Source organism: Branchiostoma floridae, chromosome 17, assembly GCF_000003815.2.
Source record: "Branchiostoma floridae strain S238N-H82 chromosome 17, Bfl_VNyyK, whole genome shotgun sequence".
In the NCBI taxonomy this organism is placed as follows: Eukaryota; Metazoa; Chordata; class Leptocardii; order Amphioxiformes; family Branchiostomatidae; genus Branchiostoma; species Branchiostoma floridae.
In genome coordinates this window covers 3,340,238-3,357,789 of record NC_049995.1, presented here as the reverse complement: position 1 = coordinate 3,357,789, position 17,552 = coordinate 3,340,238, and the positions used below count along the sequence as shown (strand labels likewise).

The 17,552-nt window shown below is 39.5% G+C and overlaps 2 protein-coding genes across 3 annotated transcripts; one reads left to right on the top strand and one right to left on the bottom strand.

The window, feature by feature from the left end:
- Window positions 1-492: 492 nt before the first annotated feature.
- On the bottom strand, window positions 493-4,175 carry LOC118404603 (SOSS complex subunit B2-like). The gene is made up of 6 exons (XM_035803813.1): window positions 3,769-4,175; window positions 2,759-2,897; window positions 2,103-2,174; window positions 1,764-1,833; window positions 1,440-1,554; window positions 493-1,026 (listed from the first exon to the last, which is right to left on the bottom strand). The coding sequence occupies exons 1-6, from the start codon at window positions 3,851-3,853 to the stop codon at window positions 836-838; spliced, it is 672 nt and encodes a 223-aa protein (XP_035659706.1). The 5' UTR covers window positions 3,854-4,175; the 3' UTR covers window positions 493-835.
- Window positions 4,176-5,292: 1,117 nt separating this feature from the next.
- LOC118404798 (glutathione hydrolase 7-like) lies at window positions 5,293-16,362 on the top strand. Of its 2 annotated transcripts, none has more exons than XM_035804145.1 (15): window positions 5,293-5,532; window positions 6,225-6,445; window positions 7,572-7,723; window positions 8,842-8,962; window positions 9,824-9,891; window positions 10,066-10,139; window positions 10,884-11,077; window positions 11,518-11,605; window positions 12,275-12,405; window positions 12,889-12,977; window positions 13,140-13,295; window positions 13,616-13,733; window positions 14,332-14,469; window positions 14,892-14,991; window positions 15,697-15,809. In XM_035804145.1, the coding sequence occupies exons 1-15, from the start codon at window positions 5,412-5,414 to the stop codon at window positions 15,792-15,794; spliced, it is 1,869 nt and encodes a 622-aa protein (XP_035660038.1). In that variant the 5' UTR covers window positions 5,293-5,411; the 3' UTR covers window positions 15,795-15,809. The 2 variants fall into 2 exon arrangements, with proteins under 2 accessions (XP_035660038.1, XP_035660037.1); XM_035804144.1 differs by lacking the exon at window positions 15,697-15,809 and adding an exon at window positions 16,118-16,362 and having other exon boundaries at window positions 5,295-5,532.
- Window positions 16,363-17,552: the final 1,190 nt, after the last annotated feature.

The window sequence follows — 17,552 nt, the reverse complement described above, 5'->3', positions numbered from 1 at the left end:
ATTTTATGAGTTGAGGTACTGGAATGTTAGAATTTTTCATGATATGCAAATTTGAACACTGCCTTTCTGATTTAAGTTCTATGTTATTTTATCTTACAGTTTGATGTACTGAAATATTAAATGTAAACATGCAGTATACTTAAAAAGACTGTGGGTGACATGCGCTTACTTTGTAAGTCTTGAAATATCTTTTTTTCCTCCAACAATCTATATTTTGACCAGGAAAAGATAAATACTGCTTTCCAAAACTGTGATACATTTACTGCAAAATATCAACAATAATGACCAATTGTTGCACTTTTCTGTTGAAATGTGATCAGTACTTAAATTCAATTGCAATGTTTATAATGTGATTCATAGAAATATGATGATAAACAAGTAGATTTGGTAATAATTAGAGAGGCAAACCTGTGCAAAATTGTGTGTTAGTATGATAAACAAAACATTGGCACTAACTGGTAAGACTGTTAAACTACGGATGTGCGTCAAATACATTCAATCTGATGTTGGCTTTTCCACTTCTCCTCTGACAAACATGACGTGCTTTAAAAAGGAGATACCATTTACTTCATTATTATTATCATTACACTAAAGGTTTGTTAGTTCTTTGGGGCCTTGTTATTTTTATCATTTTGTAAAAGTATGATACAGTGTTATAGGTTAGACTGTGCAGTTATCATAAACATTTAATACTCCACTTGAGAAAATATAGCTACCCACGATTTTAAGACATTTGATCCATTTGCAGAATCAAGGAGGTTAACCTCCTTGGTAGAATAAAGCTCCAAATTGGATCGAAACGTTTCTTGTGCTTACGACCTAGCTAATAGCGCCGCTATCTCCGCGCCCCCCGTCTCGGATCTCTACCGTTCCCGTGATGCGACATGTTACCGCCATTGTTCGAAGGACGCGCCCCGTTTCCCGGGGGACCAGGATACCGTTGTCCGTAGCCTCCCATTCCAGGCCCGGGCATTCGCGAACCGTTGGAATATCCTCCTGTTGGTTGGGAGTTACCGTTCCCTGGCACTTTGGATGGGGCGGGAAAAAAATTAGATTAACAATCATTGAAAATATGCAAACTGCTAAAGTTCCAGGGCTATTGTGCTTTAAGTTCCTAAACATATAACACTAACAACTGAATCAATTTGTTTTAAATGCTTATTGTCAATCAGACTTATCATATTGCTACGCAAAAGCACCTCATTCGCATTCCTCACTCGGTGACTTATTCTGTGGTAGGAACCAACCATGCCTTATGACACCGTAAACACCTCAGGGTGCATTATCAACCCTATGTTCCATTCATAGAATTGTTGTTGAAATACAAAAATGTGAATCACTCATTTGTGTAAAACTCAAGCATCAAAATACAAGCTTTCAGTAGTACATTGTAGTATCCAGCTAATGAAAAAAATATAACTGGTCAAAATCATGATTACCTGGATAACCTGATTGGTTAAAGTTGGGTGGAGCAGATCCACTGTTTCCAGCCATCTGATTGGTTGGTGGTCCTGGCAGCTGATTGGCTAGATTTGCCCCTGATCCCTGTTCTCCCTGTAAAATTGAAATATGGTTTGTGTAAATCTTGGTCTTATTTCACTGTAGTTTTTATCTTCGCAAAAGTTTGATTTCACAAAATAAAATCAATGCAAAAGTAAATGCAAAACTGTTATTCTCTAACTACTAGTACTTGTCTTGTCGTTCAAGCTCTAAAAATTAAAAGACATTACAGAACTTTGTATTAATATTAATACAACAATGACCTTAGTTTGCTGGATATATTCTGGGTTTGGTTCACTCATGTTTGGAGCTTCAGAAAATACCATACAGAACCTGTAGTGTGGAGAGCAGTTAGAATTAATCATAAAAATTATTTGCAATGTCATGTATTTCAATGCAGCTGTCCTTAGATATATTCTATTACAACTCCAATACAAGATAGAATTTGTAAATACCCTAATTGTAAAATTTCAATGCTGTTAAAATAGATTGCACCGATAGGCTTACGACTCTAAAGTCAATTGTTTGACTTTATATCATATTTCATTTCAACTCCACATTATCATGTGATAAAAGAATGACAAAAGAACGGCTTGACTTACTCTCCAATTTTTCTAAGATCCCCAACTCTGCCTGTATAAAGTGTGAGACAGCCTTTCCACACAGAAGCATACCTGGGAATACAAATTAAATTTGTTAAGTTATGAATAAAATTGTTACAAGCAAACCTATGAAAAGAAGTGGTATTAGCAAATACAACATACCAGTATATGAGTGAAATAAGTTGACCATGATTAGGAATTTGCACAAATTAATAAGCTCAAAGATGAGTGTAGAATATCAAATTCTCATATGATGCAAAGTTACAATTTATTACTTTCCAGAAGCTTAAGACTCATATAAAGCAGTACGTACATTATGTGATAGTTTGTACCACTTTTCTTTTTTTCTCTAACAAAGTCTAACAGTCACTTTTCTCTTGTATCTAATACGAGCGATCGCTGTTGTTGTTTATATCCGGGGTATTCGGTGTTTGGTGCCTACCAGGACATCATTAGATTGGATTAAAAATTGATATTTAAATCAGCAGATCAAATTACCGGTTAATATGTAAATCAATCGTTTGCCAAACACCTGCTTTTTGCCTACCACTGCATCACCGTGACATCATCGCGATCGCTCGTATTGGTTAAACCTCGTCATGTGACCTAAACTTTTCTCTTGCATCTGATTGGTTAACCAAAGTCATGTGACCTACCCTTTGCTGAGCTTGATGATGTCACCAGACTGCAGCAACTCTCCGACTTCATCCCAAACGGAAATGTTGATAGAGCCGGTTTTGTCCGCGACTTTACACGATCGAACTTCATGCCCATCTTTCGTTTGGGTCGGCCGACCTAGAAGCCAGGGGAGAAAAAAGAAAGTGATGTTATTATGACTAAGATATTTCCATCTCTAAACAGAAGGTAGGGTGGAAAAACAAACTTTTGGAAGTACTGCATGCAGAGAATGTAGTCTCCTGCCCAACATTTGTTCAGAAATTGGCATTTTCTTTCCTATTTTCCTTTCATACCTTGAAGTCATTAGATTTTTTTGAGTTTTTACAAAATTATTTGAACAAGTTCTTTTGTTAATCATTACGAAATTAGACCATCATAGGTAAACTGTCATTACCAATTACAATCAAAGGTTTTTACCTCTTTGTTCCAATCAAGTTATCTAGTCACTGAACCCCCATTCCAGCTGTGGTATCGTCTAAATTCTTTGTATGACCTCATAGACCTACGCTGTTCTATCTACCATTGCTACTCCTTCCAAAATGTCGACACTACAAATTTCCATCGTTTCTCCCATTTAACAAAAGACACATTTTGCATGCAAAAATACAGCTTGAGAAATCGTACAAAATGGCTGTTCCTTATATTCTTAAAAGAACATCAAAAACTACAAGAATATCTCACCGGCAAACACCGAAAATGATACAAGACTGATACATAGAACAGCCAAAAGATGGCGGCTTCCCTTTAGCACATGCCATCTTCTTTCAGGGGGAAGAGCTGGCCCAGATGTTAGGGGAAATCTCACTCAGGAATTTTCGCATCGCCCTTTTAGACTTACTGCTGATAAATTACTAGTATAATGATTAATTGGTACTTTGGAAAGATTTATGAAGAAAAAAAATCAGATTTTTGAAAACCAAAAGCAAAACTTAAACCCCTATCAAATGGACCGGTCCTACTCCCTGGGCCTTCTGGACAAAATACCCACCTATGTCTAGGACGATAAAAATGGCGTTCAGGTTCTTTAGCCCCGGCTTGATGTCTTTTATATAATAGAAGGTTTCAGTAGACATCTTACAATATCATATAAAAGCCTAATTTCACCCCAATATTTGATTTACATTGTAGAAAAAGAGTGTGATAGGGAGCCTCCTGGCGAAATTCTTTCGGGTTTGGACCAAAAGTTTGCTCTAAATCTCGATGTCCCTTATCCCCTTTGTCGTGAAACCTTCCTAGAATGTGAAAAAGGACGTGGGCTGTGCAGTTATCGGGCGTAAACGGAGAGGTTTTGTTCCCGGGGTGTGCACAACTCAGTTCCTTTCCCAAAATCTTTGTCCCTGCGTGACAAGGAATGAATGCTGATTCATCTACTGCGCATGGCTACTGCGCAGAAGTTCATTAGAGACGTTTGTGAGTAACAGCGCCACCTAGTTACGCCATAAACAAATGCACCTATAACTTACCTCAAATGCGACAAAGTTTCTAATCTCCAAACAGATCCACGGTGGCGTAATATAGTATCAAACCAACCGTAGGTGCCCATTTGACTCCCTTTGGCCGGCTATACACCTTGGCCAGCTTTGAACTTGATGGCACCATAGGATCTACTTGGAGATTAAAAGTTTCGACTCTTTGATAAAACTCTGCAAACTCATTAACCCGACGTTCAACAGATTTTAAGAAAAGAGAAAACGAAGAGATAAGAAGCATGTTATGCAATAACGTTAAAGACCAACCCCGTACTATAAAACCACCCAATAAATTCGGCTAACGTAAACTACTAGAGCTCAGTCTTCTGTTCACTGTGGTGGAGTTCACATCGGGGAAGGCTGGCTGAGACGGCTGACCAACACAAGTTTATTTTCAATTCCATTTTGATATTAGGATACTACATTAGGTATTAAAGTATGATTATACATAAAGCTTTACCTAACCCAGAAAATAAAGCAATGAAAATGCTGGCTTGTCTTACTCTGGTACTGTGAGACATAACTGACAGTTACATGTACAGTCTACATAGCCCCTGTTGGTACACTTGCAAACAGACACCACATTATTAGCCATATTTCTAGACACATAAATATCAGAGCTAATTCAGTTATAAGGAAGATTTTCAAGTTGCAATCATGTGTAGATACAAAAAGACATTTTGATACAAAGTTGGCAGAGCAGACTTGAAAGTTTCAATTTGAACACAAGGTTGGTTTCCCAAAGTTATTACTGCACATATTCTTTATTCTTCTTTCTTTTTATGAAGAGAATGACTTACTTGACTTGAAGTGAAGTGAATAAGGAAAGAAAAAGACAAGAAGTGAATCTGAAAAGTAAAGAATCAACTTCTTATGGAACAAATGACCAACTTTGAATTCGCATTAAAAACGCGAAACAGTTAACGTTATCTTTAACAATGACAGATTCGTCACTTTCCATGCAAACTATTTGTCCCAAAAAATTGCACTTCATAACTGCAGTTTTCATACGGATCGCATGAAAGCGCTTCTGACTGGTCCAAAGGGTGAGATCTCGCGTGAGTTCGTCGCGGCGAGATCAAAATTACAGAAATTGTTTTCCGGCTAGTCGTGTTGTCATCTGACATATCTTGCAGTTTAAGCGGTCCAAATCGTCTCCAGAATGTCGGAAAAGGACGGAGATCTCGGCAGACCGACAGAGGACGGACTACCGTCACCTATAGACTATCCAGCCGCCGAGGGAACCGCAGAGATGGTCGCTACTCCGGAGGCAGACGCTGCTGGTAAAGTGCACCCCTCCCACTTTTCTAAATTTTTTTAGCTAACAAAGTTCAATTTTCATGTTATATTGAATATCATTCGCCAATTTACTTGTTGTGTTAACATTTTGTATTTACAATGCCTAAACTTTTCTTGTTACAGAGCTAGTTGTTATTTGAATGGGGCCGAAAAATTATCAAGTGGGAGTGGCATAGAATTAAAAATTTCTGGGCTGCCTATTAATAAATTTGTATTAGTTATTTGTCCTCTTCAAATAGTGAAGAGTGAAGACCTTTAATAATTCATAGAACTTTGTATAAGAAGTCAATATGCTCTTTTTTAATGTTTCATGTGGTTGATGCTTGCATAGGGCAAATGATGTCTCACAACTTTTGCCAGTGGTACTAATAAGTCATAAGTAATTTTATAATAGAAAATGCATTTAACTGTTAAAATATCATCATCATATTTATAATAATAATAATAATACATTTGCTGTATTATTTGCAGCCAGTAGGGGCTGAATTATGTGCTCGAGGCACCTCCTCAAACACGGAAGCCCTGTCTTACGTCCCTTTCAAAAGACGAATTCCTGATCATGACTTCTTGGTCGGTCTTAAGAATCCAGTCTTCCTTGGTGGTCTCCCATCTGATCAATAATGATTTAAGATATCCAATGTAGTCTTTATGTTGTTATTTTTTTTTATTATTACAGATTCGGAGAACCTGATCACGGGACCACGTATGCTGAGCCTCATGTCCACGTCCAGTACTCCAGACAACGAGCAGGTGCCGCTGAAAAACTACACGGGGAAGGAACCGCCGTTCACGTGCAGCCCCAGCCAGGGGCTCACCTTCATCATCGTGGGCTGGGTCAGTCTGGCTGTCGTCATCACGGTCGCGCTCATCATTCAGATCTACGTCGGGCCACCACAGGTGAGCTAAAATCTTGATCAACTCTCAGTCTCCAGGGCTCGAAATACTGGGTGCACCCAATACACCTTTCTCACGCGGCGGCCATGATAGATCTAAAACGAGTTCAATGAGGCAAACAAAAGACTGTCCATCATAATTAGTAGTTCAACCAATGATGGCCTACCAATTAGGAAAGTGACCAATAACTGAATAAGAGATTTGGCTGCATGTCCGTCAAATATTTGCATTGTTATGTTTTTATTTTGCATCTCTTAAGGGACTATGGGGTCAGTCTACGCTACTCTAAATTGATACATCTTTTGGTGCATAACACTAGTTATAATATTTATTATTTGATCTTATATTGTGAAAATTTGTGTGGTTTGGGGGAAATCTAAACAGGAGCTTATTTTAGAAATAAGTTTTGTCTGTTTGCCTCATTGACCTCGTCTTCGATCTAACATGGCCGCTGCGTGAGAAAGGTGTATTATTTTCTGTGGGTGCACAGGGTGCACCCAAATATTTTCTTAGGTTTATGTACATAAAGATATCAAAGTATACTAGTATACATCATATTCTTAACATCTAAGTGTTAGAAAGATAATAAAAATGTCTGTCATGGTACTTGTTTAATAATTCTATAGCTTGTAACTAAGTTTTATTATTAGGTTTAACCGTTATTACTTAGATTTAAGTGGTGCACCCAAAAATTTTTTAAGCTAGGTGCACCAGTGCGCCTAATCTCCAAAATGAATTTCGAGCCCTGGTCTCTCTCTCTTGGTTTAAGGCCCATTGTTCCCTTTGTTGCGAGGGTTGGACATTGTGGTATGTCACTCAGGTCTGATTGCTGATATTCAGGAGATCAGGCAAAAGCAATATCTTGAGACTTGACTTCAAGGTTTGAAGCAGGGTTTCCATGGCTGGATCCCTTTCCTGAGTGATATGTCCAGCATTAGCTCACAAATTTTAATTTGTCTAGTGTTGGTATAGGAAGTCGTGCTGCATTACATTTTGTACATCTTCTAGTAAGAATGTATCAAGCAAGTAAAGTTTAAATTTTGTTTATACATGTAGTACCGGTAAATTGTGGAAACAAAAGTTTAGTTGTGCCTTTGTTGATTAATGATTTGTTTATTATTTGTTGTAGGTTGTTCCCCATGGAGCCGTGGTGTCGGATGCCGCGCTCTGTTCCGATATCGGGGCAGACATCCTGAAGAACGAGGGTTCAGCTGTGGACGCTGCCATAGCGACCGTTTTGTGCCAAGGAGTTGTCAACCCACAGGTGTCTGGAATCGGAGGGTAGGTGTTTTTTTTCTAATCGCCAGGCAGATTTACCAGTGACATAGCCTCTCCAAAGAGAGTCATCTGCCACTGGGTAGCCAAACACACTCCTAGGCCGGCTTCACTTCTCTGGCAGCTTTTGATACTATCTTATGCTACTGTCTAGTGGGACCGCGCAGCGCAGTGGCAGCATTTGCGGCTCGAGACCAAGAGGTTGCGGGTTCGAATCCAGGTTCCGTGTCACCGATCTTGTGCCCTTGGGAAAGGCACTTTACACGACTTCCCTCACTTAACTCAGGTGTAAATGAGTATCTAGCTGCGGCTAGTGGCGTTGTGTGGCCTTGGTGGGGCTTTGTGGCCGAGACAGGCCTTAGGGGCATGTTCGGGCATGAGCGGCACCAGCCATGGCACACGAGTCGGGGGTAGGAGGAACCCCTTACATCCTTGGTTGGAAGTCCTCCTAGGAGACGGATACTCCGAACAACAAAGCTGCATCTGCTGGAGCCGCCTCACACGTTGCATACAGTTGCCCCTGTGAAACTCAGTGCTCCAGTAGACGAGAGGGTGGAGAAGGAATTGCACACCCCTCCTTCACCATAAAAAGTCATGTGCAGGTCAGGCAAACAGGCAAAAAAAGCCTGTCTGCCTCCTCATCTGTCCAACCGACAGGAGAACCAAAAAAAAAAAATGCTACTGTCTATCTAAGGATCTGCTTGGAGATTGTTGTTTTCCTCCATGTACAAAGTCTGTTTTTAGTGTGTCTGGATGTTTGCGTTCTTGTGTGTTCCTAGTTTGAATACACTGTCGGTAGAGTGCCAGGAAGTAAGTGGGAAGATGGTGTCACTGCAAGGTTAGACTTGCAGAAAGTGGCAGAAAGTAGGAAAGTAGCTATAGAGTTCAGAGTTGGCAAAAACAGTCATTTATCGGTAAGATATTCTAGGTCAATGAGTCAATGGGAGAGGATACTGATTCATGAGGTGGTATTTTTTTTTTGGTCAGTATTTTAGTAATATGCTAGTTATTTTCACTATTGTGACAGAAAGTGATAAATAGACACAGTGTATGTAATGTTGCTGAAAGGTTTGTAAAGAATTTTAACTTGACACTTGCCTGACATGACTGATTGTTTGTTCCAGTGGTGGGTTCATGGTGGTACGACTGAGGGACAAGAGCGCTTCCGTGATCGACTTCCGAGAGACGGCGCCATCAGCAGCCACCAGGGACATGTTCCACAACAAGCTCAGTCAAGTCAACGTGGTATGTGTCTCTCTCCACTGGACTACTTGTTTGTTTGTTTTACATAGCTGGTAAACGACTTTAAGGTGTAGCACACCAGTTTGCACCATAACAGTAGATAAGACCAGACTACAGGCTTTTAGCTAGGATTTTATAATAGGGAGTCCAAACGTATTGGTGAGTCTCGGTAAGTGACTATTGTAGGGAGGGTCCAGGGGCATCCACCTTCCATGGTGCAGAGTTTTTGATAATTTTAAGTTGAAACAGTGCATTCTAAGGTATCCCAAGAGGCAAAAATACTGTTACAGATGTCACAGTAGAAGACTGGGACCACAGATGACCTGGTTGCATCCCTGGTCAATCAGAATTTCATGCTTGTCCGTGGATTTTCTCCCCAGTACATGGCGTCCAGGGGCATCAAATTTCTTGTTATTCTAAGAAAAGTGCGTCCAGATGACGCGTTGACGTATGCCTGGCTAAAAGCCTGCCAGACTATAAGGTTTTGATCCACTCACACCGGGATGTACCCCTGCTCTTTTTAAATAGTGTGGTGGATTGTTTTAGTGAGTGAGTGAGTGAGCTCGAGGTGTGACTCTCCTCAAACACGGGGCCTACGGGTTTACGTCCCAATAACACCCCTCCAAGGAGAATGTCCCTAGCTAAAGCTAGTTATAGGTTTACTCATTATTCCCTGAGTTGAGTGAGGAAATAGGTATAAAGTGCCTATTCAAAGAGCACAAGATTGGGGACTACTAGGGATTCCAACCCAGAAATTTTAGTTTGTACATTGTACTTCAACCCTGACCACAAGGTAACAATTCTTTTTGTACAAATTTTTGTTTTTTAGTTTTGTTTTTGAACAATGTTTCTCTTCTTACACAGGATGGTCTGGCAGTGGCAGTTCCTAGTCAGTTGCGAGGGTTAGAGCTCGCACATCAGAAATATGGAAAGTAAGTATGGTATTTATTAACATTATCATACTTTAGGTTTACAATGTATTGCATTGTGATTGATTTTATCCAGTTGTACATATTGTATTTTATTTGAATATAGTTTACCTGGATGTTTAACCTTCATGAACGTATTCTATACCTAAAGATAACTACAGTTTATTTACCCCTCAGACTGCCGTGGTCCCGGGTGATCAGTCCTGTGGTAGAGCTGGCCAGGAGTGGGTTTGCAGTAACAGAAGAGTTGGGTAGGTGGCGCTTCTTGGAATTTCAAGTTACCCCTTTCATGATACATTGTACCTACAATAGATATTTTCCAAAGCTAAAAGCAAAACATGATATTTCAAAGTCCTTTGTGTAAATTTGTCACCAAAACGGATCTAAAATCTTTGATCGCTTATTCAGTAACATACCAGTTTTGTACAGTAAGATTAACCTACATAAGACCAGGCTGTAAGATTTGATAATACACACACACACTAAGATTAGCCTATACTCTTTTTTCAGTACTATGTTCTTTAATGTGCTTAATGTGTGACTGTCTTCAAGCACAGAGCCTGGGCTTAACTTCATGTTCTATTGCTTAAACCAAAGCTTAGGTACTCATTTTTACATCTGTTGCAGTGTGTCTTTTGAGTGATGAAGAAAGTGTTTTCGTCAAGTGGCTATCCCAAAGGCACAACATACATTGAGACCTACCGTACATTAGGGATTTGAACCCATAAACTTTAGATTCCAAGTCAACAACTAGAACCACAAGATCACCTTGCCACCTTTTTTCCCCTAGTACATTGTACCTTAGTTCTGTAAATGCACTAAGTTTGCGGGGATTTAATTTCGCAGTAGCAAGAAAAGGACTGTTCGTGGTGGTTTTAAGTTCGTGGTAGCACCATGCACTGTAGTCTCTTTACTGCCATTATGGAAAAATACATAAAACCACCACGAAAATTTCTGCATTTACAGTATTAAAAATTCTGTCATTTTTCCCACAGCTGATGCCCTTTCGTCCATCGGTATAGACAACATGTCTGGAGACTTTAAGAAAGTTTTCGCGCCCAACGATAGACTGTTCACCGCGGGACAGAAAATGACACGGTCGGATCTGGCGGACACTCTTGAACAGGTCGCGGAGAATGGGGCGGATGTCTTCTACACTGGACCAATAGCAGAGAGTGTTGTAACAGCTGTAAGCAGTCTCTGATTGTATCTGTGGCTTCTTTTTATTGGTTATCAGGATGTACACAAAATAAAATGTTTTTAGTAGTTAATTTTGTAATGTTGAAAATGCCATCTACACTTACAAGAAATGCAACAAATTTATCTAATGTACCTAACTCGTGTGTATTAGTATCTAATTCTACCTTTGTTAGAACTTAGATGTATCAAGTAAACCCAATGTTATGATATTGTAATCCCTTTTGCAAATTTATAAATTCAAATCATTTGCATTATTTACTGGTCCAAAATATAACTAATTTACCTATAGTCCACCCGAGCCTAAAGATTTTTTTAGAACTATGATTGAAGGAAACCAAATGATATTGAGCTCCACTTTGCAAAATTTGAAAATTCAAATTATGACTGTTATTTACTGGACAACTCGAAAAAAAATTGTTGTTTTTCCAGGCACATAACACAGGAGGAGTCATTAATGTACAGGACCTGACAGACTACCAGGCTTTACTCAAACCAACACTCAACACCACCTACAAAGGTGGGCATCATTAGCCCCTTCTATACTACTCAACTTGTCTAGTAACTTTTCTGTAAATATATGTACACTTCTGCTTTTGAGTTCCGTATTCCATGCTTATCTTTTGACTGAAAAAAGTGAAGAAATTTCTGTGAATTAGTTAAGCCTCTTCTGTTGACCCCGTGACCTGCTATGTCTGATAAATGACTACTTCTACCATCTCTGAACTACTTTCTGTCACTCCTGCAAGTCTGACACTATGTGGTGACACTATCTTCCCACTCACTTCTTACCACTCTACTGACTATATTAAAATTGCTTCTAATAACACATAAGAACCGATCCTCTGTACACAGAGACAAATAAACTTACTTGGTTGATCATATTTGCATTGTTTCTGCATCAATTTCAATGTATTATATATCAGTAGAAAGTTTGATTTCCTTTCCAATGGCATTATCATTGTAAACTCATTTATCATAGTTAACTCATGAAACTAGCACTTATATAAGGCCTGCTTACGAGGGTAGGTCACACAAAACATATCCCCAAATTTCCCTGCTTCTGTTCAACACCATATCGTTTGGTTGGTATGGCTTCGAGTGTCAATGATTGAATCAATCCTTTTTTTCACATAATTTTTGTATAATAGTTTATATTGAGGATATTGCAAACAATCTTTTGTTGCAGGGTCCTATATCCTAACTGCCCCGGCCCCATCTGGTGGACCCAGTCTTCTGTCCATACTGAACATCATGGAAGGATATAACATGACTGGGAAGGACGCAAACAAGGCGGTCACTTATCAACGACTGGTGGAGGTAGGGACAGATCAGTAGGCATTACAGAGGGAGGTTACAGACGGAATGGGAGGTTGGGGACAGTTCATTATGGTTTACCATAAGGAAGGGAACAGCTTTCTGTCCATTATTAACTGAACAGTATGGAGGGATATAACATGACGGGAAAAGATGCGAACAAGGCAGTCACTTACCAATGGCTGCTGGAGGTAGGGACAGATCAGTAGTGATCATCACAGAGGGAGGGGGAGTTGGGGACAGGCCATTATAGGTCATAAAGGGAGGGGACAGTCTTCAGTGAATACTGAACACCATGGAGGGATGTAATGTTATTTGGAATGACACAATGAAGGCTAAAACTTATCAACAACTGGAAGTAGGCATCACAGAGGGAGGTTAGGTTGGGTACAGACCGTTATTGGTTCCTAGAGGGAGGGGATAGTCTCTGTCCATACCAAAACATCATGGAAGGATATAACCTTACTTTGGTTTTATTATTCTCAGGCATTCAAGTTTGGTTATGCCCAGCACACGACACTAGGGGACCCTGACAAGGCCCCTAATGTTACAGGGATAGTGAACAGGATTGTCAGGTAAGGCAAAACTCAATAAAGTAAGGGTCCATCCCGGTGTTGCTGGAAAAATCATGCAAGTTTTTTGCAACTGATTTTTTTATGTCAAAAATTTTTAACATTTGATTTGTCTTATCAATAATAAGAGAATCATTACAAATCTTTTTTTCTGGTCATTCACAGCAAAGCTGAAGCAAAGAAGTTGCGCGGGAAAATCGATGACTCGCAGGCGTATACATCACCGGACCACTACGGACCGTTCTACACTCTGGGAGATGACAAGGGAGCGAGTCACGTGTCTGTGATCGGACCTGACTTGGACATGGTGTCTGTTACCTCGTGAGTTTGTGTACTTCTGTGTGTCACTTGTGTACATTTTCTCCTTCATTTCTTTTCTTTTCTATTCTGCTCTATCCTATTCTGTTCTATTCTATTCTATTCTATTCTATTCTGTTCTATTCTATTCTTCTCTACTGTACTCTACTCTATTCCATTCTGTTGTGTTCTATATTATGATAGAATGACCAATAAACAACAATATTGTAACAAAATAGTATGGACTATTAAGAGTATGAAATGATTTTCAATACTACTTTGAATATCTTGAAGGATTCTATTTTCTTGTCACCACATGTGATTCTCTGATTCTTGTTTTCCAGGAGTCTTCATGACCTTTTCGGGTCAGGGGTCATCACCTCTACAGGGGTCATCCTGAACGGTCACATGGCCGACTTCTCCATCCCGGGGCAGGCTTCTCAGACCGGGGCACCCAACCCTGTGAGTCGAACGGCCATCTTGAATATTAGGGCTCTATAGTAAGGGGTGGATACTTTGTGGTAATTTGTGCTGAACTAGTAGGAAAAACAGGCATGAAATCAACGATCAGTGGATGTATTTTTGCACCAATTACAGAATAAACAGCACAAATACTAGACAGTCACATGTTTTAGGGATAATCAGTTAAAAAAGATAAAGATTTAGAGCCAAAACATAGCAGGTTTAGTTGTCAGTCGCAACTCCCTTTCTAAGATGCCAGCTGTGCATTATATCTTCAAACACATAAAGGATAAGACTTAGTTAGTCTACAGACTGCAAGGCAAGTATTAGTTAGTTTTGACTGTCTGTTCTTGGGTATGTCCAAATATGATATATAGTACTACTACACTACTGTAACAGTAACAATAACCCTATGATCCTGAACCAGATCGGAATTTTCTGTACCAGTACCCAACCCTAGTTGTAGTTTATCTATATACATTTTTGTATTATAAGTATCCACTATCTTATTAAATTAAAAGGTGTGTCATAGGATATGAAAAAGATTGTGAAAAAATTTTAACTTTGGAATTTCTGGCTATTATTCTCTTCTGTGCAGGAGAACTATATCGTACCTGGGAAGCGCCCGTTGTCATGGCTGAGTCCGACGATCGTGGTGCCGGTGTCCAACCCGTGCGGAAAGCACCTGGCACTCGGAGCATCAAGTGGGACCACAACGCTATCGGGTGTGGCACAGGTTTGTTTGTTTGTTTATCTGTTTGTTTGAACTTTTGTTTATTCATGAAAGCTCAAATCAGCCTTCAAGCCGCTTGTCATTGAGGTCATGAGGGAAGAGTCAAGGGTCATACAGTAGAAGCCAGTTAATTGCACAACGGATAATCGCACACTTCTGTTAATTGTGAATGCCCAATGCCCAAATCCCGTTGGTGCGGTATAGCTGAATAAGTTGGCTTTGTTGCACCATTCGGATAATTGCACAAGAACACTGGCAAATGGGGTGTGCAATTAAACGGCTTCTACTGTATATTTATTTATCTATTCAAATTGCAACAAAGGCAATACAATGTGGACACATAGGCAGCATAACAGAGATACAGTTAACATCATCTAAAGTTCTAATGTGTCTTATAAGTCTATATACACAATTTTCCCATACAGGTTGTCCTGAACATCCTGGCATTCGATAAGGAGCTGGAGATCAGTGTGGAGGGGCCCAGACTTCACAACCAGTTACAACCGGACGAGACACGTGCTGAAGGTGCCTTCCCTGTTTTTTTTTAAAAGGGCATTCCACTCCAGATGGGGGGTGATGTTTTCCGATAGATAATGTGTCAATGAATACATAATCAGCCGAATTTTGTTGAATTCACCTTGGGATAAATTTCGCGATGAGTGTTTTGTAAAACAATATGACGCTCACTAAACCCATGCAGACCCTACCAATGCATTCCCTATACGTGTAGACACTTCCTTTATCGTGAATAATTTAGGCATAAATGAGGGGCGCTAAGCACACCAAGAAGTTCAATTGTTCACAAGATATCAAAGAACGCATAACAAGACGTATCTTTCTTAGCGCCCCTGAAATTAGCTTTGTAACCTTACCTAAAAATTTTGCATTGTATTCAACCATAGGATTAATTCAATTAGCGGGTACTTGGGGAGTTTAGTAGAAGACTGAATGCTTTTGAGGCACGTGGAGTAACTGGGTACTTTATCGTATGATGTGACATAGTATGTATTTATTACTTCCTAAAATTCATATCTATAGGAAAATAACACTCCCGTGTGGAGTAGAATGCCCCTTTAAGTGACACCATTTTCCCACTCACTTCCTGCCTATCTACTGACAGAGTATTCAAATAACTACAGAACACAAACATTCACACCACTCAGGAAATAAAACCTCTTTACACCTTTCACGTCAAAATTAGACTAAGTCTTGATGTTGTTTTTCTTTTAGCTGGTTTCAGTGGGGAGATTTTGAACCAGTTGGCCACGTGGAAGCACAGAACACACAAACATCGCACAAAAAACAAAACTTACACCTTTTACCTTTGAATCCTACTAAATCTTGATGTTTTTCTTTTAGCTGGTTTGAATGCAGCGGCTTCAGCTTCAAACCAGGCTGCTGCAACTTTACTGACAGCTACTGTTTTCAAATAGTTACAGACTAGGGTCTAAATCTTGATGTTGTTTTTTCTTTTAGCTGGCTTCAGTGCGGAGATTTTGACCCAGCTGGCGACTTAACTGACTGTCAATGTATTCAAGTAGCTACAGACACACAAGATCACAAACATCCCAAAACACAGGAATTTAAACAAGCTTCAAGACCTTCCAGTGCAAAATCAGACTGAATCTTGATGGTTTTTTTTTTCTTTTAGCTGGTTTCAGTGCGGACATTTTGACCCAGCTGGCCACGTGGAAGCAGAACGTTGTCCGGGACCAGGAGGCGCTGAATGTGGTGCAGGCAGCGTACCGCGTGAAAGACGCCATCACCGGACAGGCCGACACGCGGGAAAAGGGCAGCAAGGCAAGCGTCTTTTAACCAATGGCAGCATAGAAAAGATGAATATGAAACACTTGTTACGTTAGATTATGTAATACAATAGAGCTTTCTTTGTGTTAAACAAAGATTAAACTTTACTACTTCCAAGGCACAGATGAGCTTTCATTCGAACAGAGCTTTAGGTACTACAGAAGTCAATGTGAGTCAATCAATTGCGTATTTAAACTCTGGCATTTTTATGCTAGAGATTTTCGTGTAACTTTGTTTTTTCAGGGAAAGACTGCATACAAGGAGCTGCGTGTATAGAAATCAAACTATATTGTGTTAAGAATAAACCAAGAGGAATTGGCAACAGAGTTTTAGAAAGGAAAGACAAGTAGTACTGGTAGCGGTTTACTGGACAGGTATATTGCTGCCGTATGCTGCTGCAGTTATGGTCACACCTGCTAGGGGGCCTCAGTGCACTATTCAAATGTGGAAAAGTTCAGAAACTTGCTGCTGACAGTGACTAGTTGTCACATGTGCTCAAAGTTTTAATGTGTATATTTCGGCAAAGGGTGTTTATTAGTTTTGAGGTATATAACTAGTTCAGGATTAGTTTATTTATATATTTCACAAGAGGTGAAATATATTGGTGCAATATTAGAATGTAAATTATTTGCATATATTAGATAATATCAAGATTTGAATTACCAAATCTCTTCTAGTTGCAGGTATTGGTTGTATTTATTTGAACATATTTGTATATGTATGGTGAGTCAGAAACTTTTATTATTTTTCACTTTAAAGTAATACTGTGAAACATTAAATGTTTTTTGTAAACATTCCAGGCATGATAATAGATTACGTGCTAGTAAGAATGAATAACGATTCCTAATCTTGAATTATAATCAAAAGTTTAAATGTGCACATTATTGATTATAAGATTTATGGTTAAAGGTAAAGAATTAAAAGGTATCAAACATGTTGAAGAGTGACACATTTCTCTTGTCATTATTCAAGCAAATTTTCTTGATATACAAGTCAGATAGACTGTCATACATTTAGAACCTTCCAACAACTTTGCTCCCGACCACTCCCAACCCAGGTCGGTGCTGGGTTGGGAGTAGCCTCGAATCCATCCTGACTAGCTCCGGTCTACTCCTCAGATCATGTCTGAGTAAAATATGACTCTTTTATATTCAAACGTATAGTTAGATAACTCCTAACCACAGTTGGCTTGCTCATGACTTAGGCACGATCTACACACAGTTTTTACCGATATCGGCGAGCCTACAACCTCTCGCCGACAGCTTTTTTTCAGCGTCTAG

What these genes read in the sequence shown, in the direction of transcription:
- LOC118404603 (XM_035803813.1), bottom strand. Translation starts at nt 3,853, where the DNA reads ATGTCTACTGAAACCTTCTATTATATAAAAGACATCAAGCCGGGGCTA. An exon ending in GATCTTAGAAAAATTGGAGA is followed by an intron (nt 1,834 to 2,102) that starts GTAAGTCAAGCC and finishes TCCACACTACAG; the next exon opens with GTTCTGTATGGTATTTTCTG. An exon ending in TAACCAATCAGGTTATCCAG is followed by an intron (nt 1,027 to 1,439) that starts GTAATCATGATT and finishes CCCCATCCAAAG; the next exon opens with TGCCAGGGAACGGTAACTCC.
- LOC118404798 (XM_035804144.1), top strand. Translation starts at nt 5,412, where the DNA reads ATGTCGGAAAAGGACGGAGATCTCGGCAGACCGACAGAGGACGGACTA. An exon ending in AGCTCAGTCAAGTCAACGTG is followed by an intron (nt 8,963 to 9,823) that starts GTATGTGTCTCT and finishes CTTCTTACACAG; the next exon opens with GATGGTCTGGCAGTGGCAGT. An exon ending in AGACCGGGGCACCCAACCCT is followed by an intron (nt 13,734 to 14,331) that starts GTGAGTCGAACG and finishes TCTTCTGTGCAG; the next exon opens with GAGAACTATATCGTACCTGG.